This window comes from Capricornis sumatraensis, chromosome 16 (assembly GCF_032405125.1).
Source record: "Capricornis sumatraensis isolate serow.1 chromosome 16, serow.2, whole genome shotgun sequence".
NCBI classification, from domain to species: Eukaryota; Metazoa; Chordata; class Mammalia; order Artiodactyla; family Bovidae; genus Capricornis; species Capricornis sumatraensis.
Window position 1 is genome coordinate 44,495,112 of NC_091084.1, and position 26,608 is coordinate 44,521,719.

At 36.5% G+C, this 26,608-nt stretch overlaps 1 protein-coding gene across 3 annotated transcripts in view; it reads left to right on the top strand.

Annotated features, from left to right (window-relative positions):
* Positions 1-26,608, top strand: part of SBF2 (SET binding factor 2) — a 499,999-nt gene that overhangs the window by 225,025 nt on the left and 248,366 nt on the right. For all 3 annotated transcript variants that reach the window (XM_068989002.1, XM_068989003.1, XM_068989004.1), the window contains exons 3-6: positions 2,991-3,128; positions 22,447-22,569; positions 23,920-24,030; positions 25,858-25,963. In XM_068989002.1, the coding sequence (XP_068845103.1) occupies positions 2,991-3,128; positions 22,447-22,569; positions 23,920-24,030; positions 25,858-25,963 (478 nt within the window). The remainder of the gene's footprint in view (positions 1-2,990; positions 3,129-22,446; positions 22,570-23,919; positions 24,031-25,857; positions 25,964-26,608) is intronic.

Here is a 26,608-nt window from a genome sequence, read left to right on the forward strand (position 1 = left end):
TGACAGTGTCTTTTGCAGAGCAGAAGTTTTGAATTTTAATGAAATTTGACTTATTGACTCTTTCTTTCCTGGTTTATAATTTTGGGGTTGTATCAAAAAAGTCATTCCCGAAACAAATATTGTCTTTGTTTTCTCTTATGTCAGTCATCCTCTAGATATTTTATAGTTTTGTATTTTACATTTAGATGTATGGTCCACTCTGAGTTTATTTTTGTGAAGGGTGCAAGGTCTGGGTCTAGATTTACTTTCTTGTATATGAATATTTTGTTGGTCTAGCACCATTTGTTGAAACACTGTCTTTTCTCCACTCTGTTGTGTTTGCTCTTTTGTCAAACTTCAGTTGATTGTATTCGCGTGGTCTGTTCTGGGCTCAGTGTCCTTCTTAACTGATCGATTTATATCTTCATTCACCAGTACCACACTATCCTGATGACTGTAGCTATATAGTAAGTCTTGAAGTCAGATAGTGTCACTCTTCCAACTTTGTTCTCCTTGGATTTTAAGTTGGCTATTCTGGGTCTTTTTCCTCTCCACATCAACTTTAACATTAGTTTGTCAATATCCATAAATAACTTCCTGGATTTTTGGGGGGACTGCATTGAATCTATAAATCAAGGTGGGAAGAATTGAAACGAGTATATTGTGTCTTCCTATTGATGAACATTGAAATCACTCTATTTCTTTGATTTCCTTCATCAATGTTTTATAATTTTTATATAGATATTATACATAGTTTATTAGGTTTATACCTAAGTATTTCATTTTGAGGGTGCTAATATATGAAGATGGTATTGTGTTTTTAATATCAAATGACACTTGATCATTGTTGGTATATATAGGAGACTTGACTTTTGTTTTTTAACCTTGTATCCTGGAACCTTGCTGTAATTGCTTATTACTTTCAGGTTTTCTACAGAGACAGTCATGTCATTTGGGAGTAGAAAGACAGTTATACTTATTCCTTCTTAATCTGTAAACCTTTTATTTCCTTTTTTTTTTTTTTTTTTGACTCATTGTATGAGCTAGGACTTTCAGTATAATTTAGAAAAGTAGTGGTAAGAAGTGACATCCTTGTTCCTAATCTTAGCTAGAAAGCATCTAGTTTCTTAACATTAAGTATATTGTTAGCTGTAGTTTTTTTGTAAGTATTCTCTAACAAATTAAGGAACCTCCCCTCTATCCTTACTTTGCTGAGAGTTTCTATTGTGAATTGGTATTTGATTTCCTCAAATTCCTTTTTTGCATTTACTGATAACTTGTTTAGCTTCTTCATGTGGTTAATTGATTTTCAAATGTTGAACCAGCTCTGCATACCCAGAATGAATCTTATTTTGTCATGGTGTGTAATCGTTTTCATATGTTGGTATTTTCAATTTGCAGATATTTTGTTGAAGCTTTTTGCAACTGTGTTCATGAGAGATTTGTGGTGGTGGTTTAGTCGCTAAGTCGTGTCTGACTCTTGCAACCCCATTGACTATAGGCTGCCAGGCTACTCTCTCCATGGGATTCTCTAGGCAAGAATAGTGGAGTGGGTTGCCATTTCCTTCTCCAGGGGATCTTCCCAACCCAGGGATTGAACCCAGGTCTCCTGCATTGCATGCAGATTCTTACCAACTGAGCTGCAAGGGAAGCTCAGTGATACGTACTTTTATTGTAATTTTTTTTTTTCTGGTTTTAGTATTAGGGTAATGCTGGCTTTATGGAATGAGTCAGGAAGTATTTCTTGTGCTTCAGTCTTACGGAAGAGATTATAGAGGCTGTTTTAGTTTTGTCCTTCAATATTTGGTAAAATTCACCAATGAACCCTTTGGGACCTGATACTTTGTATTTTGAAAGATTATTAATTGTTGATTCAAATTCTTTAATAGATCTAGGTCTAGTCACATTGTCTATTTCTTGGTGAATTTTATCAGATTATGTCTTTCAAGAAACTGATTTTATCTAGATTATCAAATTTGTGGACATAGACATGCATAGTATTCCTTTATTATCTTTTTAATGTCTATAGTAATATGTCATCTTTCATTTTTGATGTTAATAATCTGTATCTTTTATTTTTAGTTTGTCTGGCTAGAGGCTTGTTGACTTTAATGTTCTTTTTGAAGAACTAGCTTTAGATTTTGTTGCTTTTCTCTGTTGATTTCCTATTATAGATTTCATTGACTTCTGATCTAATTTTATTATTTCTTTTCTTCTGCTTACTTTGGATTTAATTTGTTCTTCTTATCCTAGTTTCCTTAAAGTTAGATTATTTATTTTAGATTTTCATCTTTTCTAATATATGAATTCACTGCTACAAAATTCCCTCTAAGCATTGGTTTTCCTGAATCCCACAAATGTTATATTTTCATTTAGTTAAAAATATTTGAAATTTTCTTTTGAGATTCTTAGAAGTGTCTTGTTTAATCTCCAAGTATTTTGGGATTTTCCAGCTATTTTTCTGTAACTGACTTTTAGTTTAATTTTACTGTGGTCTGAGAACATGCTTTATATGAACTTTATCCTTTTAAATAAATTAAGATGTATTTTATAGCCCAGAATGTGATCTGTCTTGATGAACAAAGTCTATTTTTCTGAATTGAAGTCTTAGATTAATGATGAAATTTTGAAATAATTCTATTTTCCATCCATGGTAGGTACTGAGTACTTTTATCTTCAGCTTGCCTCATGATTTGCTCTAATGACACAAAACTTTTCATCTCAGTACTCTGTTCCTACATCCTGGCATCCTAGGATGCCAACTTAGGTCTCAGAATGTGTGACATCTCTGGAAAAATCTAGGCTGTCTTCTTAAAACGCATATGCACATTAGTGAAGGTATGCTAACGTTATGAATTTGTGATTGATTTTAAAAAATAATGGCTGAAGTGAAATATCTGAAAATTTTTTGTAAATGGGAAAGCATTGAACATTTTTTAAAGATTTATAAATATTAAATTTACCTTATACTTTTAAGATGTAACAGTTTTATTTTTTTCTATCTGATTTAGTTTTGTCAGCCTGGCGGATGGCAGCTGTCCAGAGAGAGGAAGCAGCCAACGTTTTTTGTGGTGGTCCTGACAGATATTGACTCAGATCGACATTACTGCTCGTGCCTAACCTTTTATGAAGCAGAGATCAATCTTCAGGTGCAATAACTTTTCTAGCCAAATTATAGCCAAAGGGCACCTTTTAAGGAGTCTTTTTATTATGCTATATTTGTTTTTGTTAGAACTGCAAGTTTGAGTTCTGTGATTTAAAAATGCTTTAAAAAGGCTGAGGTACTGTATTATTGAAGAGAGCAAAATGGTAAAGTAATTGTCTAAGATTAATTGTTCTTCTTTAAAATATTATTCACACTCTGCATATTTCTAAGAATAGCACATCTGCAAATTGGTTGATAAGAAGATTTGTATCTGCTCATGGTGAAGCTGTGGTTTGTCTCTTTTAGTCCTTCTCCTGAGGTAGCTTTCACAGAATATAGAGCATTTAATCAGAATGTTTATAAATCACTTATCATAATGCTTGATAGTATTTTTTAAGCACTGAAGTAACTGTTCACTCATTATTATTGGTGGTGGTATTATCAAAATGATGGTACTGAAATTATTAGGCTAAACTATAGAAATTAAAAGTACTGGTCTTTCAGAGTATTAGTTGGGGTTCTCTCTGTTTCAGATAACTAAATACTGCCTCTAATTTATTCAGAAAAGATATTATGAGAAAGTATTGCTCCTTTGTGGAGCATTTCCCAGGCAAGAATACTGGAGTGAGTTGCCGTTTCCTTCTCCAGGGAATCTTCCTGACTCAGGGATTGAACCCAGGCCTCCAGCATCATGAGCAGATTCTTTACCGTCTGCTGCTGCTGCTGCTGCTAAGTCACTTCAGTCATGTCCGACTCTGTGCGACCCCATAGACGGCAGCCCACCAGGCTCCCCGTCCCTGGGATTCTACTGTCTGAACCACCACTATAACCTTCATAATAATTGCACCTAAAAATTAAATCCTTTCTCCCACGTGTAGCCTCTGTCATGTGTTGGGGACTCCTGCGTTAAGTTTCATATGGGTTGTTTCCTTGTGTAAGTCAGATTGCATACAGATTTCCCCCCTCCAACTCCTTACAAAGGAATCAGAAAAACTTTTTTGTTGTTAATTTGTTGTGCACAAATTAAGTCTCTGTAGTATGAGAAGGAAACTATAAAACAGTTTGCAGGATGTTGAGGGAGCCAGTTTGCATTATTTGCTGTGCTTTCTGAAGTAGCCTCACAAAGGAGCATTTGTTATTTTTGCTATTTTAGTTAAATGCCATGGTCTGAATGTTCTTGATGCAGAAATTTCACTTTTATCTATAAGAGTAAACAAACCAACTTTCAGGTACTGACTCACATTATCCAAGTTCATTAGAGCAATGTATTAAAACTAGTATGCTGGTTTTTAATTTATAGTGATAAGTTAAAAGTTTATATAGAATAAAATATATGTTATCTATGTCATCAGCATACTTTCTCCTTATTGTCAGATCTTTGTGGGAAGCCATGTCAAAATCAGATTCATTTTGATTGTGGAATCAAACAAAGGAATTTTTCATGTCAGAGATTTAATACCTGCCAGATTAACACAGCCAATTGTTTGTGTAACTGACCCTTAAACAACATGGGCTTAAATTGCACAGGTCCACTTATACATGGATTTTTTTTTTTCAGTAAATATATACTATAGTACTATTCGATCCATGGTTGGTTGAATATGTGGATGCAGAACACCAACTGTGAAGGTAATGTGTGGATTTTCAACTGCACAGAGAAATCGGCATCTCTGAATCCTGCATTGTTCAGGGCCACTGTTTTTTAAATTAATAATTATCTGTATAGTCAAGACTATAGTTTTTCCAGCTGTCATGTACAGATGTGAGAATTGGACCATAAAGAAGGCTGAGTGCTTTCCAACTGCAGTGTTGGAAAAGACTCTTGAGAGTCCCTTGGACAGCAAGAAGATCAAACCAGTCAATCCTGAAGGAGATCAACCCTGAATATTCTTTGGAATATTGATGCTGAAGCTGAAGCTCCAGTACTTTGGCCACCTGATGCAAAGAGCTGACTCATTGGAAAAGACCTTGATGCTGGAAAAGATTGAAGGCAGGCAGTAAAGGGGTCAACAGAGGATGAGATTGTTGGATGGCATCATTGACTCAATGGACATAAGGTCTAGCAAAGTCCAGGAGATAGTGAAGGAAAGGGAAGCCTGGCATATTGCAGTCCATAGGGTCACAAAGAATCATACACAACTGAGCAACTAAACAACAACAACAAGCTGTCAGTGCAGACAGAAAACTTCAATGTCTATGATTCTAATCATTTCTGTCCTAGATAGCACTCGAGTGGGTGTTGCCAACAGTTAGTTGATTCACTTCACATTTTGATCAGTTCATTCTGATGAGAAAGACTGTTCTCTAGTTGAGAGCCTCACTGTCTCTTTCAAGGGACCTTTCATTTACCTGTTGATATTTTGAATATAAGTTAGTTCTGAGAATGCAATATTTTCTTTTATTTCCATATTCCTGAGGGTGCCTCTGTACAACTCCCTAGAATTATCTAATAAAACTGATTGTTTTGGTTCTTCTTCCTCTCTCCCATCATTACGAACCCCTTTCACCTCGAATAAACTCACAGACAAGTAATACATTAAGACAGTGTAACAGGATTCCAGTTCAACGTGGCAGGCAACCCACTCCTATGGACAAACTGAATCCACGGCTACACACAGAGCAGTTTCAGCTGAAGGAAATCCAGAAACTAGCTGAGCAATTCCTGTATATCGGGCTAATGAGAATATACCCATACTGAAGTGAGTAAAAAAGGCTGAGATGCAGTCTCACCATAAACCCTATCCCTGGCACAAAGACATGCAATCGGGAAGGAACTTACAACTCCAAGCTCCTCCCCTGATGTGCCAAGAGTTTGGACCCAACATTTACCTCCCATTTTTTTAGACTTCCACCTGAGGTATGGACCCCAGAAACACCAGCTCTGAAAGACAGTGGGGCTTTTTGTTCATGAGACCCACTAGAGTATAACAAGGAGAGTTATTAATGGATTTTCAAGGATTTGCTGAGGCTCAGCATGGCGGAAACAAAGAGAAACTCATCTCTCAGTCTTTGCTTGAAAAAATCCTGTGTGCATACTTTAAAAGCTACTGCCTAAGGGTCAGGACTTATGAGATAGCATCAAGCAAACCAACATTTGCATCATATAGGGATCCTAGGAGAAGAAAAGAGAGTGAAAGGGGGAAGAAAACTTATAAGAAGAAATAATGGGTGAAAACTTTTCTAATCTTTGGAAAGAAACAGACATTCAGATCTAGAAGCCCAGAGATTTCCAAATACAATGAATCCAAAGAGACCAACACCAAGGCACATTATAATTAGTGTCAAAAGTTAAAGAGAGAATCTTAAAAGCAGCAAGAAAAAAATAACTTGATCATAAAAGGGAACCCCGATAAGAAGATGAACAGATTTCTTCAGCAGAGACTTTGCAGACCAGAGAGAAGTGGCAAGATTTATTTAAATTCCTGAGGGAAAAAAAAACCTGTCAACCAAAAAGATTTCACCTGGCAAGTTGTCCTTAAGAATTGAAGGAAAGAGTTTTGCAGACTAGCAAAAGCTAAAGAAGCTAATCACCACTGAACTGGCCTTGTAGGAAAGGTTAAAGGAATTTCTTTAATCTGAAATGAAAAGGTGCTAATTAGTAATAGGAAAACATGTGAAAGTATAAATCTCACTTGTAATGGTAAATGTTATATGTAGTAAAATAAAGATGAAGAATTATGAAACTGTGAGGAAACAGTTAACAAAATGACAGTAGTAAATACATAATAATCAGTAATTACTTTAAATGTAAAATGACTAAATTTCCAATTCAAAGATGTAGCGTAGCTGAATGGATTTTAGGGGGAAAACAAACAAACAAACCCACAAAACAGAACAACCTGAAACAAAACTCACTTCACTTTTAAAAACATACATTGGCTAAAAATGAATGGGAGAAAAAGATACCTCATGCAAATGGAAATCAAAAGAAAGCTGGGGTAGCTGTACTTAATATAAGGAAAAAATGACTTTGAACAAAAAACTGTAAGAAGAAACAAGGAAGGTCATTGTATAATGATAAAAATAGCTCATCAGAGAGAGAATATTTATAAATATTTATGAATCTGTTGATATTATTAGAGCACCTAAATGAATAGAGCAAATCTGAAGATAAAAATTGATGACAATACAATAGTAGTAGAAGATTTAAGTACCCCATATTCAACAGTGGAGAGATCATTCAAACAGAAGATCAAGAAGGAAAACTGGATTTAAACAGTATGTTAGACGAGATGCACTTAACAAACATTATGTGTGTGTTCAGTCACCCAGTCATGTCTGATTCTTTGCCACCCCATGAACTCCACCAGGCTTCTCTGTCAGTGGAATTTTCTGGGCAAGAATACTGGAGCAAGTGGCCATATCCTACTCCAGGGATTTTCTCTACCCAGGGACTGAACCCTCAGCTCTCGCGCCTCCTGCATTGGTGGCAGATTCTTTACCACTGCGCCACCTGGGAAGCACCAACAGACATATGGAGAACCTTCCACACGATAGCAGCTGAACACACATACTTCTGAAGCATACATTGAACATTCCCTAGGATAGATAATATGGTAGACCACAAATGAAGTCAGTACATTTAAGATTAAAATCATATTAAGCTTCTTTTCCAACCACAGAAGTGTAGAATTAGAAGTCAGTTACAAGAAGAGGACTGGAAAATTTACACCTATGTAGAGGTCAGACATGACTGAGCAACTTCACTTTCACTTTTCACTTTCATGCATTGGAGAAGGAAATGGCAATCCACTCCAGTGTTCTTGCCTGAAGAATCCCAGGGACGGGGGAGCCTGGTGGGTTGCCGTCTATGGGGTTGCCATCTATGGAGTCGCACAGAGTCGGACACGACTGAAGTGACTTAGCAGCAGCAGCAGCAGCAGAGGTTAAATAATACACTACTGAGTGGGTCAAAGAATACACTAAAGAAGAATTTAAAAAACCTTGAGACAAATGAAAATGAAGATACAACATACCAAAATTTATTGACTAAACCAAAAGGGGGGAAATTTACAGTGATTATAGTAATTAACACCTACATTAAGAAAAGAGCAAAACCTCAAATAAGAAAATTAAGTTTACACTGTAAGGAGCTAGAAGATGCCGAAACTAAGCCCAAAACTAATAGAATGAAGGAAATAACAAAGATCAGAGTGGAAATAAATGAAACAGTAAGCTCTTTAAAAGAGGTAAACACTTGGGGATAGACTCCTTAACAAAGTTCTTGCCAGTGACTTGGATTTTTTTGTTGCTTAGCAGAAGTAAGTAATAATCAGGGAAATGGAAATCAATAACATAATGAAATATATCACCTCATACATAATGCAATATCACCTAACATTGCCAACTGTTAAAATGGCAGTTATCAAAGAGATAAGAGACAACAAGCGTATACAAGACTGTAGATAAAAGGGAACCCTTGTGAACTGTGGGTGGAAATGTGAATTGGTGGGAAATACTATGGAAAATGAAAATAGAAATTCCTCAAAAAATTAAAACATAGAACTGCCTTATAATCCAGCAATACCACTTCTGAGTATGTATCCAAAGGAAGTGAAAATAGGGTATGGAAGACATATCTGCTTCCCATGTTCATTGCAGCATTATTCACAATAGCCAAGATACAGGAACAAGCTGAGTCCATCAACAGTTAAATGGATTAAGATGTTTATTACCATAAATATTAATTATCTTTCATAGACCCCGCTCTCCTTCCCCTACTCCACTCCATCTTTCTCCTTAGACAGACACACACACATTTTTCTGAACTATTTGAGACAAATTAGTGTGTTTCACTTCTCTTTGCCCTAAAGTATTCAGTGTGTATTTCATGAGTTAGTTTTTTTTTTTTTTCTAACATAAACATAGTATGGTTATCAGTATCAGAAAATTGACATCGGTAATACACCTTTATCTCCTCTACCATCCATATTCAGTTTTGTCATTTGACCTAATGTTCTTTATGCCCTTCCCACTGTCTTTTTTTGGTCCTCCAGTATAGGATGTAGTTTAAAAAAATCATGTGTTGCATTTAATTATCATTTTTCTTTTGTCTGTTTTCATCTGAAATAGTTGCTCAGCCTTTGGCATTTTCAAATAGTGCAGGTCCGAATGCCTCTTTTAAATAGAACTCTTAATATTTTTGTTTTTCTGATATCTCTCACTTTAGATTCAGGTTATGCATCAGTAGTTGGAATACTACCAGCATTTGGAATGCCAAGTGTATGTCCTTCTAAGGGCACATATCTGGAAATACACAATGTCTGTCTACTACCAGCCTGCCCTACTGATGTTCTTTTTGAGTACCTGGTCTGGTGATTGTCAGATATCTCCATTGTATACTTGCTTGTTTTTTTTTTTTTTTTCTTCTTGCAACTAATAAGCTGTGTGTGGTAAGATACTTTAAGACTGTAAATATTCTGTAACTCATTAATTATCCCTCTACCATCCCACCAGATTTGATGATTCTTGCCTATGCCAATTCTTAGTATGATGGTTGCAAAATGACCATTTTCCAACTATGCACACCCTCTACCTGTACCTTTACCAGTCAGCAGTTGACATTTTTCTTCTGTCTTGTCTATCTATGTGAGATATAGTCTCATGTATTCTAGTTTCTTTTTTCTTCAGTAGTATATAATTAATGGTTGTCTCTGTTGTGATACATAGATTGTCTAAGATTTGACCAGTGATTACCCCATCAGAATGGTTCCTGTGTTGTCTTGTCAAAACCCCATCACAGTGTTTTTTAAAGCATTTTTAACATTTCTGTCATAACAAGGTGTTCCAGGATCACCTTTTTCCTTCCCTGCTCTAGTCGTTAAATCAGCCAGTACTTCAAGTACTGGCTCATTTGAGTAATCAGTTCATTTCAGTTCAGTCGCTCAGTCGTGTCCGACTCTTTGTGACCCCATGAATCGCAGCACGCCAGGCCTCCCTGCCCATCACCAACTCCCGGAGTTCACTCAGATTCACGTCCATCGAGTCGGTGATGCCATCCAGCCATCTCATCCTCTGTCATCCCCTTCCCCTCCTGCCCCCAATCCCTCTCAGCATCAGAGTCTTTTCCAATGAGTCAACTCTTCGCATGACGTGGCCAAAGTACTGGAGTTTCAGCTTTAGCATCATTCCTTCCAAAGAAATCCCAGGGCTGATCTCCTTCAGAATGGACTGGTTGGATCTCCTTGCAGTCCAAGGGACTCTCAAGAGGCTTCTCCAACACCACAGTTCAAACACATCAATTCTTCGGTGTCAGCCTTCTTCACAGTCCAACTCTCACATCCATACTTGACCACAGGAAAAACCATAGCCTTGACTAGACAGACCTTAGTCGGCAAAGTAATGTCTCTGCTTTTGAATATGCTGTCTAGGTTAGTCATAACTTTTCTTCCAAGGAGTAAGTGTCTTTTAATTTCATGGCTGCAGTCACCATCTGCAGTGATTTTGGAGCCCCCCAAAATAAAGTCTGACACTGTTTCCACTGTTTCCCCATCTATTTCCCATGAAGTGATGGGACCAGATGCCATGATCTTCGTTTTCTGAATATTGAGCTTTAAGCCAACTTTTTCACTCTCCACTTTCACTAAATAATATTAAAAACCAAGATCAATGTTCTCATATATTTAGAATTAACACTTGAAAATTATTTTTCTTTTTAGCTTGGATATTTTCCTATTTGCCACTTTAACTGGACCAAAGCATTGTAATTTATTTAGTATTCACAATTACCTTACAGAAAGTTAGAGTCTGATTCGAGTTTAAGTTATAAGATTTCTAGCTCCTATATAAGTTCACCTAGGTAGTAGATGCTAGCCAGAATTATATAACAGCTTTTCTGTGTGAAGAATAGAGAGATAATATCTTTTGGAATTGGTCCAAAAAAATGGTAAAAACAATGAGGTAATATTTGAAAAAGATAATATTAAAGTCCAGATGATGTTCCTTTCTGGGTCATCATTAATGTTGTTCCCATTTTTAATGTGAACAGTGAACTATGTCCTTTTTAAAAAATGTGTTTTTCTTTTATTTTTGGATCATATCATCAGTTCAAAAATAGATCTTTTAATTCTCATTTGGTGTGAATTACTTCATACCAAATATACTATGACACATTATTTGGAAGTCTAAAGAAGAGGAACTTAGGGACACAAACCATCCAAAATATAATTGTGCAACTTTAAAAATGTTGGCTCTTATCTTTCTAAATTACAGTAACACTGTCAAAATACACAAGCAAACGTTTGGCATTAAATTTTTGATAACATATTCCCAGAATTATCCAGTTAGGCAATGTGATTATAAAATTTTTTAAGTAATCAGTAAAATATGATAGATGTGAGGTGCTTTATTATATGACTTACCCTAAAAAAGATGGACCTGTCTAAATTTTTTGAACTTCCCAGGTGGCACTAGTAAAGAACCCACCTGCCAGTTCAAGAGATTTAAGAGACATGGGTTTGATCCCTGGATTGAGACGATCCCCTGAAGATGAAAATGGCAACTCACTCCAGTATTCTTGCCTGGAGAATCCCATGGACAGAGAAGTCTGGTGGGCTATATAGTCCATAGGCTTGCATAGAGTTGGACAAGACTGAAGCAACTTAGGATGTATATCATTTTAGAATCTTTGGTATGTCAGCAACCAAGTGTGATTAAAGGAGCAAAATGAATAAATGTACTTTAGAATAACGTTGACACATAGGAGATGCATAATGAAGATTTTATTTTCTTTGTTTTTTAGATGGGAATTTTTTTTAAATACAAAATTTAAGTGAGTAGTATATAAACCCCATTATACTTGACACAGCTTTAAAAATTATCAGAATTTTGTCAGTCTTTTAAAATTTAAATCCTTTTTTTTTTTTTAATAGGGAGAGACATTTTAAAGCAAACCCCGGACACCATAATTTACTTGCAGATATTTTAGTATGTGCATGCAGCATGCATGCTTAGTCCCTCAGTTATGTCTGACTCTTTGCGACCCCATGAACTGTAACTTGCCATGCTCCTCTTTCCATGGGTTTTCCAGGCAAGAATACTGGAATGGGTAGCCTTTTCCTTCTCCAGGGGATCTTCCCAACCCAGGGATCAAACCTGGGTCTCCTGCATTAGCAGTTAGATTCTTTACCATCTGGACCACCAGGGAAGCCCCAGATATTTTAGTATATATCTCTAACAGATAAAGATTTTTTTTACATTACCAATCTGCCATTATAATACTTAAAAAATTAGTTACAATGAATAATCCCTTAATATTCTCTAATATCTAACTTACATATTTCTAAATTTAAAAATTTGTCTCGAAAATGTCTTGACTTATTCAGTCAAATTCTGCACATTATATTTGGCTGATATTTCTTCAGGTTTTTTTCTGTAACAGGCCCTCTTTCGCGGGCAGTAGAGAAATTGGGTCATTTGGTCTATGGAAATTTCTGTATTCTGGATTGGGCTGATTAATTATCCATATTATTTTTTACCTCTGTTCTCCATTATATCTCTATTTTTCATAGTTTCCTTAAAGTAATATTTAGATCTAGAGGCTTGATTGGATTCACATTCAATTTTTAAATCATGACCACTTCAAAGATTGTACTGTACTTCCTATTGCATCTCATCAAGATAAACTTAACTTCTGGTTGTTCTACTTTTAGTATTGTTAAGATTGATTTGTGGGTTTGGGATGGTGCCAGCCTTGACTTAGTAGTTTGGGATCTATTGATGATCTTTGCCTAAATACATTATTTAAGTAAGAATTGCAAAAGGTAAATTCTTCCTTCTATTATTCTTTCTGTGTTTATTAACCGAATTTCAGTTATTAAATAGAACTTTCATTGACTACAGTTAGATTGGTAATACTGGAACAGGTAGCCTTTCCCTTCTCCAGGGGATCTTCCCAACCTGGGTATCAAACCCAGGTCTCCTGCAAGGCAGGCGGATTCTTTACCAGCTGAGCCACAAGGGAAGCCCAAGAATACTGGAATGGGTAGCATATCTCTTCTCCAGTGGATCTTCCCGACCCAGGAATAGAACCAAGATCTCTTGCATTGCAGGCGGATTCTGTACTAGATGAGCTATCAGGGAAGCCCTTTAGCCATCTTTGAGAAGTGAGAAGAAGTGAAGTCGCTCAGTCATGTCCAACTCTTTGCGACCCCATGGAGTGTAGTCTACCAGGCTTCTCCGTCCATGGGATTCTCCAGGCAAGAATACTGGAGTGGGTTACCATTTCCTCCTCCAGGGGATCTTCCCGACCCAGGTATCAAACCTGGGTCTCCTGCATTGGAGGCAGACGCTTTAACCTCTGAGCCACCAGGGAAGCAGTGACTAATTAAAAATTATAAACTTACGGATTTTTGTATGTTTAAATCAGTCAATCGTGATTTTTATTTATTTTGATTCTGTTAGTCTTTGATAGATTCTTTACTTTTTTACTAAGATGAATAGGCTAATTTTGTGCGTTTTTGTGACTCAAAATTAGAATGTCATTTCTCCAGGGAGTTCTGGTTTCCTTTACTGGAAAATAGTATTTAATAAATTTTTGATGGTATAAATGAATTATTTACACTCATAATGCTTAGCACAGTGTCTGGCATATAGAATATATGTTACAGTGATTATTTTCTTTTATATTCTCATATTGGTTAGCTTAAAACTGCATGATCTCTGGGCTTCCCAGTTTGCACTACAGGTAAAGAACCCATCTGCCAATGCAGGACACCTAAGAGATGTGGGTTCAATCCCTGGGTAGTAAAGATCCCCTGGAGGAGGAAATGGCAGCCCATTCCAGTACTTGGCCTGGAGAATCCCATGGACAGAGGAGTCTACAATCCATAGGGTTGCAAAAAGTTGGACATAACTGATCCCTGCATCAGCAATATCAGTACCACTAGGTAACTTGTTAGAAATGTAAATTCTTGGATTCTACCTCAGACCTACTGAATCAGAAATTTAAGGGGTAGGACTCAAAAATTGGTTTTAGCAAGCTCTCAGTGATCCTGTTGTGCACTAAAGTTACAGAACCACTGGTCTAGAGTAGAAGTTCCTAACTCATGGTGAGAATGGGCCACAGGCATGCTGAATATTTTCTTAGGGCAGCTGTAAAGTGCCTTAAATTGAAGAAAGTAGGGAAAACCGCTAGACCATTCAGGTATGACCTAAATCAAATCCCTTATGATTATACAGTGGAAGTGAGAAATAGATTTAAGGGTCTAGATCTGATAGACAGAGTGCCTGATGAACTATGGACGGAGGTTTGTGACATTGTACAGGAGACAGGGATCAAGACCATCCCCATGGAAAAGAAATGCAGAAAAGCAAAATGGCTGTCTGAGGAGGCCTTACAAATAGCTGTGAAAAGAAGAGAGGCAAAAAACAAAGGAGAGAAGAAAGATATAAGCATCTGAATTCAGAGTTCCAAAGAATAGCAAAGAGAGATAAGAAAGCCTTCCTCAGAGATCAATGCAAAGAAATAGAGGAAAATAACAGAATGGGAAAGACTAGAGATCTCTTCAAGAAACTTAGAGATACCAAGGGAACATTTCATGCAAAGATGGGCTTACTAAAGGACAGAAATGGTATGGACCTAACAGAAGCAGAAGATATTAAGAAGAGGTGGCAAGAATACACAGGGGAACTGTACAAAAAAGAGCTTCATGACCAAGATAATCACGATGGTGTGATCACTCACCTAGAGCCAGACATCCTGGAATGTGAAGTCAAGTGGGCCTTAGAAAGCATCACTACGAACAAAGCTAGTGGAGGTGATGGAATTCCAGTTGAGCTATTTCAAATCCTGGAAGATGATGCTGTGAAAGTGCTGCGCTCATTATGCCAGCACATTTGGAAAACTCAGCAGTGGCCACTAGACTGGAAAAGGTCAGTTTTCATTCCAGTCCCAAAGGCAATGCCAAAGAATGCTCAGAGTACCACACAATTGCACTCATCTCACACGCTAGGAAAGTAATGCTCAAAATTCTCCAAGCCAGGCTTCAGCAATATGTGAACCATAACTTCCAGATGTTCAAGCTGGTTTTAGAAAGGGCAGAGGAACCAGAGATCAAATTGCCAACATCCCCTGGATCCTGGAAAAAGCAAGAGAGTTCCAGAAAAACATCTATTTCTGCTTTATAGACTATGCCAAAGCCTTTGGCTGTGTGGATCACAATAAACTGTGGAAAATTCTAAAAGAGGTGGGAATACCAGACCACCTGACCTGCCTCTTGAGAAACCTGTATGCATGTCAGGAAGCAACAGTTAGAACTGGACATGGAACAACAGACTGGTTCCAAATAGGAAAAGGAGCATGTCAAGGCTGTATATTATCACCCTGCTTATTTAACTTATATGCAGAGTACATCATGAGAAACACTAGACTGGAAGAAGCACAAGCTGGAATCAAGATTGCCGGGAGAAATATCAATAACCTCAGATATGCAGGTGACACCACCCTTATGGCAGAAAGTGAAGAGGAGCTAAAAAGCCTCTTGATGAAAGTGAAAGAGGAGAGTGAAAAAGTTGGCTTAAAGCTCAACATTCAGAAAACGAAGATCATGGCATCTGGTCCCATCACTTCATGGGAAATAGATGGGGAAACAGTGTCAGACTTTATTTTGGGGGGCTCCAAAATCACAGCAGATGGTGATTGCAGCCATGAAATTAAAAGGTGCTTACTCCTTGGAAGGAAAGTTATAACCAACCTAGATAGCATATTCAAAAGCAGAGACATTACTTTGCCAACTAAGGTCCGTCTAGTCAAGGCTATGGTTTTTCCAGTAGTCATGTATGGATGTGAGAGTTGGACTGTGAAGAAAGCTGAACGCCAAAGAATTGATGCTTTTGAACTGTGGTGTTGGAGAAGACTCTTGAGAATCCCTTGGACTGCAAAGAGATCCAACCAGTCCATCCTAAAGGAGATCAGTCCTGGGTGTTCATTGGAAGGACTGATGTTGAAGCTGAAACTCCAATACTTTGGCCACCTGATGCGAAGAGCTAACTCATTGGAAAAGACCCTGATGCTGGGAGGGATTGAGGGCAGGAAGAGAAGGGAACGACAGAGGATGAGATGGCTGGATGACATCACCAACTTGATGGACATGAGTTTGGGTGAACTCTGGGATTTGGTGATGGACAGGGAGGCCTGGCGTGCAGCGATTCATGGGGTTGCAATGAGTCGGACATGACTGAGTGACTGAACTGAACTGAACTGAACTGAAAGTGCCGTAGCTTCCAGCAACATTATCTACATTCTGATATTTTCAAATCTCACTTTACTTTTTGAAATGTGAAAATGAATGAACCAGGTATAGAATATATTTATGAATTAAGCATGGTATTAACTTAGTCTTAGGATATGGAACATAGGAATATATACATATTTCACTTGCATACATTTTCTATTCTCGAACAGCTTGTGACAGCCTTTCTCAGCATATGTTTCATAGGGCACTAGGTCCTCTAGATGCTTTTAATAAAGAGAGTTTCATTGGTCTAGTAAGTTCGAGAAATAATTCATATCTTCTTTGCTTGACATTGCACAAATGAGATTTGCCTATCAAAGTCTGAAAATTCCTGCAGTAAGGAAACCTTTTAAACTTGACTTTATTGTTTCCAAAACTTTTTATTAGGAGACCTTTTTACCTGAGCAATATCTGTTAGCCTCCAGCAGAAGACACTTTTGAAACTGCTGCCTTATAAGTATATATGTTTAAAAAACTTATGGATTGTGTGCCTCTTAAAAATAGGCAGCTCTCTGGATGAATATATAATAGCCCTGCAAATGAATTTGCCCTACTTTTGGAATAGTGGCGAGTCCAGGAGCTATTGAAGGGGAAAATATCATGGTATTTTCTTCACTAGAGGTAAACTGCATTCTGAACTGAAGGCTAGTGGCCCAGTTGTCTGAAGCTTTGAAATCCTAAAATGTGTTTATCTCATGTAGTCATTATTTTTCAGACCAATGCAAGAATAAATTAGGTTTTATGATATAGACATGTCAACATAATTAAGGGACTATTAGGCAAGAAATGAAGTTTTCAGGGCAGAATTGTAGACCTTACAGAATTTTGCAACTACTAGCAGACTCCTTTATTTCCAATTTCGGAAGATCTTAAAGTCCTCAAATTGCTTAGCTGTGGCAACTCTATATAATGGTATACTGTAATAAATTGCTTTTCAAAATGGAAATGTAAAACTGGAAAATTTTTACTTGCATAATTCCTTTCATAATTAAAAAAAGTTAATTGGCAAATAATTGCTTTAAAAATATGTTTACTTATCTGCCATACAACAATGTGAATGAACCGTAAGTTTACATGTGTCCCTCTCTTTTGAACTCCCTCCCACCCCACCCCCCAACCCCGTCCCACTCCTCTAGGTTGTTACGGAGCACTGGGTTGAGCCCCCTGTGCTATATAGCAACTTCCCACTTCATATATTAATGTATATGTTTCGGTGTTACTCTCACAATTCTTCCCGCCTTCCCCTTCATTCTTTTAAAATTGAGAAATTTTGATGGGAGAATTAGTAGGAACTCCCTGGTGGCTCAGATAGTAAAGAATCTGCCTGCAATGCTGGAGACCTGGGTTCAGTCCCTGGGTCGGGAAGATCTCCTGGAGAAGGGAAAGACAACCCGCTCCAGTATTCTTGCCTGGAGAATTTCATGGACAAAGAGCTTGGCAAGCTTTAGTCGATGGGGTCGTAAAGAGTTGGAAACGACTGCGTGGACTGAGTGACTAACACACAAACACACACAGTATGAAACAGTGTTGCTGAAAATGAGCTTCAGTTCAGTCCAGTCGCTCAGTCGTGTCCGACTCTTTGCGACCCCATGAATTGCAGTGATGGCCTCCCTGTCCATCACCAACTCCCGGAGTTCACTCAGATTCACATCTATCAAGTCAGTGATGCCATCCAGCCATCTCATCCTCTGTCGTCCCCTTCTCCTCCTGCCCCCAGTCCCTCCCAGCATCAGAGTCTTTTCCAGTGAGTCAACTCTCCGCATGAGGTGACCAAAGTACTGGAGTTCATCATTCCTTCCAAAGAAATCCCAGGGCTGATCTCCTTCAGAATGGACTGGTTGGATCTCCTTGCAGTCCAAGGGACTCTCAAGAGTCTTCTTAGCACAGATGATATTGGATGCAGTTTATCTTTTCAGAATAGAAGAGACAGGAGTCAGGCATCAGGAGTAGAGCAGAGATGAGAATGAAGTATTCTACCTAGGTGGTAGGATAAGCTTCTTACAGATTGTGCCTATCTGCTATATATAGTCATTCCATAAAATAAGTATTCTAATAATTTTTAGCATTTTTGCCTGAGGATATGTTTGAAAGGCAGTAGTTCTTTTAGGGCAGATTTCTATTGTGGGTACTATTTTATCCCATATCATTGAAGCATGAAGAGTTGGAGAGCTACATAGAATGTAAACCACATAGAAGCTGGGAATGCCACTAGTAGATGTGGTCTGTAGTAATAATAGGTAGGAAAAAATATCAGTAAGTGGGCAAGTTGTGGCACATACTTACACTAAATATAAGATAAAATCACCTTATATGTCAATGTGAGGCAGTTCAGTAAACAGAATTTAAGGTAAATTTGTATCTATTGCTGATGTGCTCAGTCGTGACCGACTCTTGGTGACCCCATTGACTGTAGCCGGCCATGGTCCTCTGCCCATGGAATTTCCCCAGGCAAGAATACTGGAGTGGGTTGCCATCTCCTTTTCCATGTATCTTTATTGCTGCTGCTGCTAAGTCACTTCAGTCGTGTCTGACTCATAGACGGCAGCCCACCAGCCTCCCCCGTCCCTGGGATTCTCCAGGCAGGAACACTGGAGTGGGTTGCCATTTCCTTCTCCAATGCATGAAGGTAAAAAGTGAAAGAGAAGTCCCTCAGTGGTGTCTGACCCTCAGCAACCCCATGGACTGCAGCCTTCCAGGCTCCTCCATCCATGGGACTTTTCAGGCAAGAGTACTTTGGGACCTACTAAAATCAAGGAATAATCAGCTTGGAAGAAGGCTTGTATGTTTTGTTCAAATGAGAGTAAATATGTGAAAATGCTTTCTACTATAAAATGCCAAATTCCTGACCATTATTATAATGTCTATTACATTTGTATCCTGTGTTTTTAATTTCCTGCTTATTACATTTCTCACATCTTTTCAATATGTGAAGATTTGTCATTGTAAAACACATAACAGAGTTAGTATCACTACAGAATTATTACACAAAATATATTCTAACAGCTATTAAAAAAAGCACTCTTCTTTTACATGATAAATTACTTATTGAAAAAGTTAACCGAAACCACAACACTACTGTCTACTGGAATAAGACTTGTTATAAACAACAATTAAACAAAAATCACAGCAGTGCATTTTTCTTTGAAAAAAGGAATATGAATTTTCTCTAAATTTGGAACATTGTATTCTTATAGAAGAGCTATTGGAATGAAGAATAGCAGCATCTTATGATCTATAGCACATTTACAAAGTAAAGGTCAAATCTATAATAAAAAGTGATATAAAGAAAATAGACTTGTTTTTATTTAGTATTGATTCATACTATGTCAGACCTTTTTTCTTTCTTGGTAATAATTATTCCACTTAATTAAAGGAAATGACCAATGCATTCTATTTTATGTTTAGGTTAACATAGGTTAACGGTCATTTATATGAAATGGTTATGTACTTAAGCGGACTTCTAATGGTACTCTAGGGCAAGTATCACAATCTCATAAAAATGTGGATAACTTTATCTCTTTCAGGAATTTCAGTCATTTTTTTGTCATGCAAGGACAAAATTTGTTAGTAATCCATAAAAAATATGATTCATTAAGTGTGGAAATCTTTGGTAAATTCATTTTCATCACATTTTTATTATTTCTAAGAATTCCAGAACCACCCAACCTAATTTTAGCTTTTGCTTTGTAACAAATGAAAATCTTTCAAGAGCATATGGATCTTATCATACATAATAAAAAGTAAACAGATATTTCCCTTTGGGTATGTACATTCCGTAGACATCTAATACTTGGTCATATTTCACTGTATAGAAGCTATATGGGGTCCAAGGAAGATAGAAAATATTAATACAGTTCTTGGCCTCCTCGAGTAGAGGTGAAAAACTTCCCTTGGTAAAATAAGATTTTTAATTTTATGTAAGAAAATTCATTCCTGCATGAATGCAGTGAATAAATATTAGATAAATATCAACTATGTGCCCACCTCTTGTTTTAGAAACTGGGAAATCACCAGTCAGCAAAACAGAAATCCTGGTCTTCATGGAGCACATTCTAGTTGAGGCAAAAACCAGAAAACAACATAAGTGAAATGCTGGATGGTAACAAGTGCCATGGAGAAAAATAAAATAAGCAAAGGGAACATAGGTGGGGTTAGGATATTGCAGTTTCAAGTAGGGTGCCAGCAAAGCCTTAATGGAGCAGAAGTTTGCTTGAATGGGAGGAGGAGGGAGATGAGGGAATTATTTGTTTCTATTCTGGGCAAAGGAATAATAAAGTGTTTGAGACCCTTACCTGGGAACATGTCCAGCACGTTTGAGGAGCAGCAAGGAAGCAAAGTAGGGCTAAAGAGGAATGGAGAAGACTAAAGGGAGCTGATAAAATGACCCAGAAAGGTGACGGTAGTGGCTCACAGTCCTGTGGTAGCAGTGGTGGTGATGAGAAATCGGGATTGCTACCAAGGTTATGAAAGAGAGAGGAATCAGTATTTTTGATTTGCTAAATGGGAGGATAGAATTTCCTTTAGATGAGATAAGAGGTTACTGCAGGAGGAGTGGAGTTCGGGAAGAAAGATGGGAGCTGTATTTTTGTCATATTTGAGAAACCTATTTATCATCTAAGTGGAGAGGTCAAGCAGGCAGTTGAATCGGAATTTTGTGGCATTTAGGGGAGAGGCTTGGCAGGAGAAATAAGTATGCGCAGGTATGAACAATGCTAAGAATTAACAGTTGGAGAGAAAAATCAGTGAAGGAAAGCTTTTGAGAAGCAAGATAAATTCTAACCTCCTGGACCTTTGATTAGTGGAAAGGAAAGAGTAAAGGATTCTAGTCAGGGAAAATGTCCTAGCATCTTAGAATATCATTTGGAAATAAATTTGAATATTTTTCTATCTTGGTTTTTTCTTTTCTCTTGAAACTTTTATAGTGCATCATATAGTGTTATGGAGCAGTAGGTGCACGGGAAATATTTGTTGCTTATAAATGAGAATAATATTTTTCTTTTTATATATTTAGTTTATTTTTGGTTGCCTTGGGTATTTGTTGCTGTGCACAGGCTTTCTCCAGTTGCAGAGAGTGGGAGCTACTCTCGAGTTGCGGTGCACAGGCATCAATCCTTCTCATTGAGGTAGCTTCTCTTGTTGCGGAGCATGGGCTCTAGAGCATGCAGGCCTCAGTAGTTGCAGCTCATGGGCTCCAGAGTGCAGACTCAGTAGTCAATGGGACATGGCCTTAGTCGCTCCGCAGCATTATGAGATCTTCCTGAACCAGGGATGGAACCAGTGTCCCCTGCATTGCAAGGTGGATTCTTCACCACTGGTACATTAGGAAAGCCCCAGAATAATACTTTTCAAGTTTATTACATTAACCAGTATTTAATCACTGAATATTTAGGGTTTAAAAAAATTCTAGATATTTTTATTGTGCTAATAAAATATGCATGACATAAGCTTTACACTTCAACTATTTTTAACTTTACAGTTCAGTGACAACTAGGTACATTCTGAGACTTAGTTATGTATACAAAAATATCCTCTGTTTTTTAAAAAAAATCAACATTGTTGCTCCTGATAAAAAAGAATTTAGAGCTGTTTGGGCTTTACTTCTAAGAGCATTCTGCAAGATAATCCTAAATGATTATCTCTTTTGCTTGAAAGATGGGGAGAAGTCCAAAAAACAAAACTAAACAGTAGTGCCTTACTTCTAAAACAGATTTCTTTTTCTTGTCTTAAAAACTGAATTTCCATTAAGTGTCATTTGTATTTGTCTAGTCAGTGATGAATTGTGTTTTATTTACCTTTTATTACTGGTACCTCACATAGAAACCAAATGTTCAAATAAAATTGTGCTGTATATCTGGAGCTTAAGGATTTTCAGAAATGTAATGAGTATGCCCTGCTTCATAATTTCTTTGCCTACTTGCTTCTTAGATTCCTCTCAAAGTATGTTCGTTTTTAGTTTGAGTTTTGTAAATTATATTTTGTAATTAATTTTGGATTTTATAAATTACATGGAAGTATGTGATATGTCTACATTTTGTCAGTTGTAACCCTAAGAAATTGTCTGTCTGTTGATTACAGTGTCTCTTTTTTTAGGGAACAAAGAAGGAAGAGACTGAAGGTGAAGTGGAAGTGTCTGGTTTGATTCAGCCTGCGGAAGTGTTTGCTCCCAAAAGCCTGGTGTTGGTATCCAGATTAGATTATCCAGAAATTTTTAGGGTAAAGAACTCATAGTTGTTGTTATTGATTTGTATCATTGTATAAATCTATTCTGAGTGAACCATGGTAACAAGTTTTTTTGTACCTAAAATAGCTTTGATTGGAAATTCATCAATAAAATAAAATTACTATGAATAGAAGAAATGAATTTCATGTTGGATGAAATAAATACCTGAATAAGTTAGTATAACTATTTAAACTTCTAAGGATGTTTAAAATATCCTTATATTTAAGGATGTTTAAAATATCCTTATATTTAAGGATGTTTAATTTGTTTTAAAATAGGTCCCATCTTTACTGACTCCAAAATTTATGAATCCTAAAGAAATTATTTGATTACTTGTATCAAGTTTAAAATGCATTAGTAATATAACAACTTAGTGTGTTTTTACTGATCTTTTTAGGAGTCCAGGTGAAAGGAAATAGGATGAGTATTTGTGATTTCAAATAGTTGTGATCATACTGCTTCCAACATAGCTTTAAAATACTGTTTACTTCAAGATATTTTACTTTTTAGATAGTTAGAGTTTTCAAATATAGAAAAAAAATTTACTGTAGTTATAAATACATTTGAAAGGGAAGAGGGCTTATTTTTCTTACTTCAATTGCTATCTTTAATATTAGTTATGTTGACCATTGTCTAGAAATCACAGATCTTTTTAGAAAGTATAAATTATACCTTAAAATCTCTCAAGGATTTGAGAAATTAATGCATAATTTCTGGAAAACTTTTCTGTATAATTGAGATTATATATATTCTTAGTGTCAAGATTTCAATGACAATTGGTAACTCCTAACAGATACTAATTTTTTAATTATAGATTTTAATAAACTGGAAGATTTATATGATTCCATTTTGTCATCCATTTTACCACCTACCTTCTTCTGAGCTTAAAGTGTTAATCATATATTCTCTATTTTGCTGTTCTTTATAATAATTCACATAAGTTAAATTTTTCTGTAAAATAAATGTTCTGAATTATTGATAATCACAAAATAAGGTAAAGTTTCTAAATTTTTTTCTTGAAAATTGGAGTTTTGCAAAATAAGTTGAGACAAAAAGAGTTTTAAGCCTTACAGATTTGCTAGAGTGTTTATCTGAACACAAACACCTGTTTAACAAATTATGTACTTCTGTTTTTTATAAACTCATCTTAGAAGCTCATTTAGAGCTTCTGGTTCTGGAGGAAAATTTAATAAACTTAATAACATTTGCTGCTTAAAATTTATTCCGTGGTCACTGTAGAATATACTATGTTCAAAGAGAAACTTTCCTGGGAGCAGATGTCACAATTTATTTTTAGTGCTTGCTTTTTCCATGAAATAACTACATGCATCTTTTGTTTTCAGGCTTGCCTGGGTTTGATCTACACTGTATATGTGGACAGTCTGAATGTCTCCTTGGAAAGTCTCATTGCAAACTTGTGTGCGTGTCTTGTCCCAGCGGCCGGAGGGTCTCAGGTAAACAGAATAAAAAAGAAGATGAAGAGGGCCTGCTTCTCTTCTCCTCTCCTCCAGTTAATTTAATTTATGAAGAAAAGGGAAAAAAACCGAATTCTTTAAATATTTTCTTTTTAAAGTGAGTCTTAGGGGACTTCCCTGGCGGTCCAGTGGTTAAGACTCCACCCTTCCAATGCAGGGGGCGAGAGTTCAATCCTTGGGAAAAAAAAAAAAAAAAAAAGGTCTTAGTTTAGTTAAGCATTGTCCCTGTGGTCTTCCTTCTAGAAACACAAGATTCCATTCTTTTCTTAGGTCACGGGGTTAATTTTAACACAGGGTTCACCTTTCACATTGCATAGTTAGAAGTTATATTCTGTGTAACTTGAAATCTAACTTAACATTTTCTTGGGAATGCACTTTTTAAAATTGAATTTCAAATGTGTTCTTTATACCATGCTTATTCCTCTATATGATTACACCTCATTAAAATTTTTTTCAGTGATAAAAATTCAGAGATAACATTAAGAAAACTGTCAGTATAATTTTTTGTAACATTGTAACTACCCCTGGATAGATTAATTCATTTCTTCATTTCCTTGGTTAAAATCAGTTATATTCAGTCCTTAAGACCATTTTGTATGTTGTATGTAATGTTTAGTAGAATAGCTTGCACTTAAGCTTCAGGAGAAGAGGGCTTATTTTTCTCATCTCAGTTGTCTACCTTTAATAATAATATAATGATGATGTTGACCATTGTCCAAAATCACAGATCTTCTTTGGAAAGTATAATCTATACCTTAAAGAATTTTGTCATACATAGATTGAGTGCATGAGGACATTAAACTCTTATACTGAAATAAAGCTTTCTCAAAGTGACATGTCTTTCATCTCTGTGTCTTGAAATTTTTATCTTCTTCTCTGAAGTAGAAAAATGAGAACCTCAGCTTCTATGACTAAATGTTCCTAGGTAACTTAAAAAAACTACTTAAGTCCTAAAATTGATTAGTTGACCACTTACTATGCTTATTCTTATGTAATATCGACGGAAAGAAAAGCCCTCTAAAAATTACATTTTTTAAACTCTGATCGATTAAAAAGTCTGATAGAGATGTTACTTATGGTAAAATTGACATATTTTTTCCTTGCCCTTTGCCTTTTTAACTATCTACTGTCTTTCCTAGTGTCTTTTGGTTACTCTGAAGTTTATTTTCCTTCTGCACTCTCTTCCCTCATTCTGTGTGTATTCCAAGGGCAGAATATGAAATAAGAGTTTAGTCACAATTGAACCTAAATTGTAAACCACATGAGTAATTTTATGAGCCTTTATTATGATGAAATTTTTGTTGACGTGATTTTATGTATTTTTTAATTTAAAAAGGATTTTTATTATGACTATTAGAAGTTTTTAAATTATATGTTTCATATTACTGTATTTCTTTTATTTTTCCAGTTTTATTCACATATAACTGGCATATAAATGTTAGCTTTAACATTGTATTATTTTTAAGTTATATGTTACTGTCACTGATTTGTGTGTTTCATTATTACTAAATTTTCACCTTCCAACCACTGAATTTTCTTGTATCATATTCATTTGGGCACAAAGTAACTTTATCTTGCATCATATTCATTTGGGCACAAAGTAACTTTATCTTGTATCATATTCATTTGGGCACCAAGTAACTTTAGTGTTTTGAGCTGCCTTATTGCCCTTTGCATCTATTAATTGGGTCTTATATGATTGTCATCTGCTCTAAATTTGAACTTCAAAGGGATTTTTTTTATCTTGAGAAAATGTGTGGAAAGAAATCATTTGTTGTGTGTATGTCTTTTCCCCCCATTCGGCAGAAGCTGTTTTCCTTGGGTGCAGGGGACAGACAGCTGATCCAGACTCCCTTGCATGACAGTCTTCCTGTCACAGGAACTAGTGTGGCTCTCCTGTTCCAGCAGTTAGGTATGTCTTGTTCTCTATTTTTCAGTGTTTTTCTAAAAGCTTCTGAAAAGACGATTAATTTTTACTCCTACATCACCTGACATGAACCGGGAAAATAAAAAAGTAAACCATTAAATAAGTTATATATAAAATATATAATTATATGGGTTCTAATACCAATTAGTATTCATTGTTTTTAACCTAGGCTCCTCTTGCTCTGTAATCACTTAGGCTTTTAGAAAGAAAACGTATTTTCTCTGTGCTGTAAAAGATGAATCGGTACTATGTTTTGTTTTTCCTTAGAAGATAAAACTAAAAGAATCCCTTCCTTTTCATTTCACCACCTGTAACAGGACTTCATCTCTAATTTTCTAGCAATGGCTTGGGTGAAGAATTAAGAGGGAGGACATGAGAAAGTGACCTCTGTACTTTGGACAGCTCATACTTCATTAAAGGAGTAATGTAACTTAGAGTATGTTTCAGATCAACGCTGCCAGAGATTGTAACTTACTTTATCTCTTCAGTCAGTTCAGTTGCTCAGTCATGTCTCACCTTTGTGACCCCATGAATTGTAGCACGCCAGGCCTCCCTGTCCATCACCAACTCCCGGAGTCCACCCAAACCCATGTCCATTGAGTTGATGATGCCATCCAACCATCTTATCCT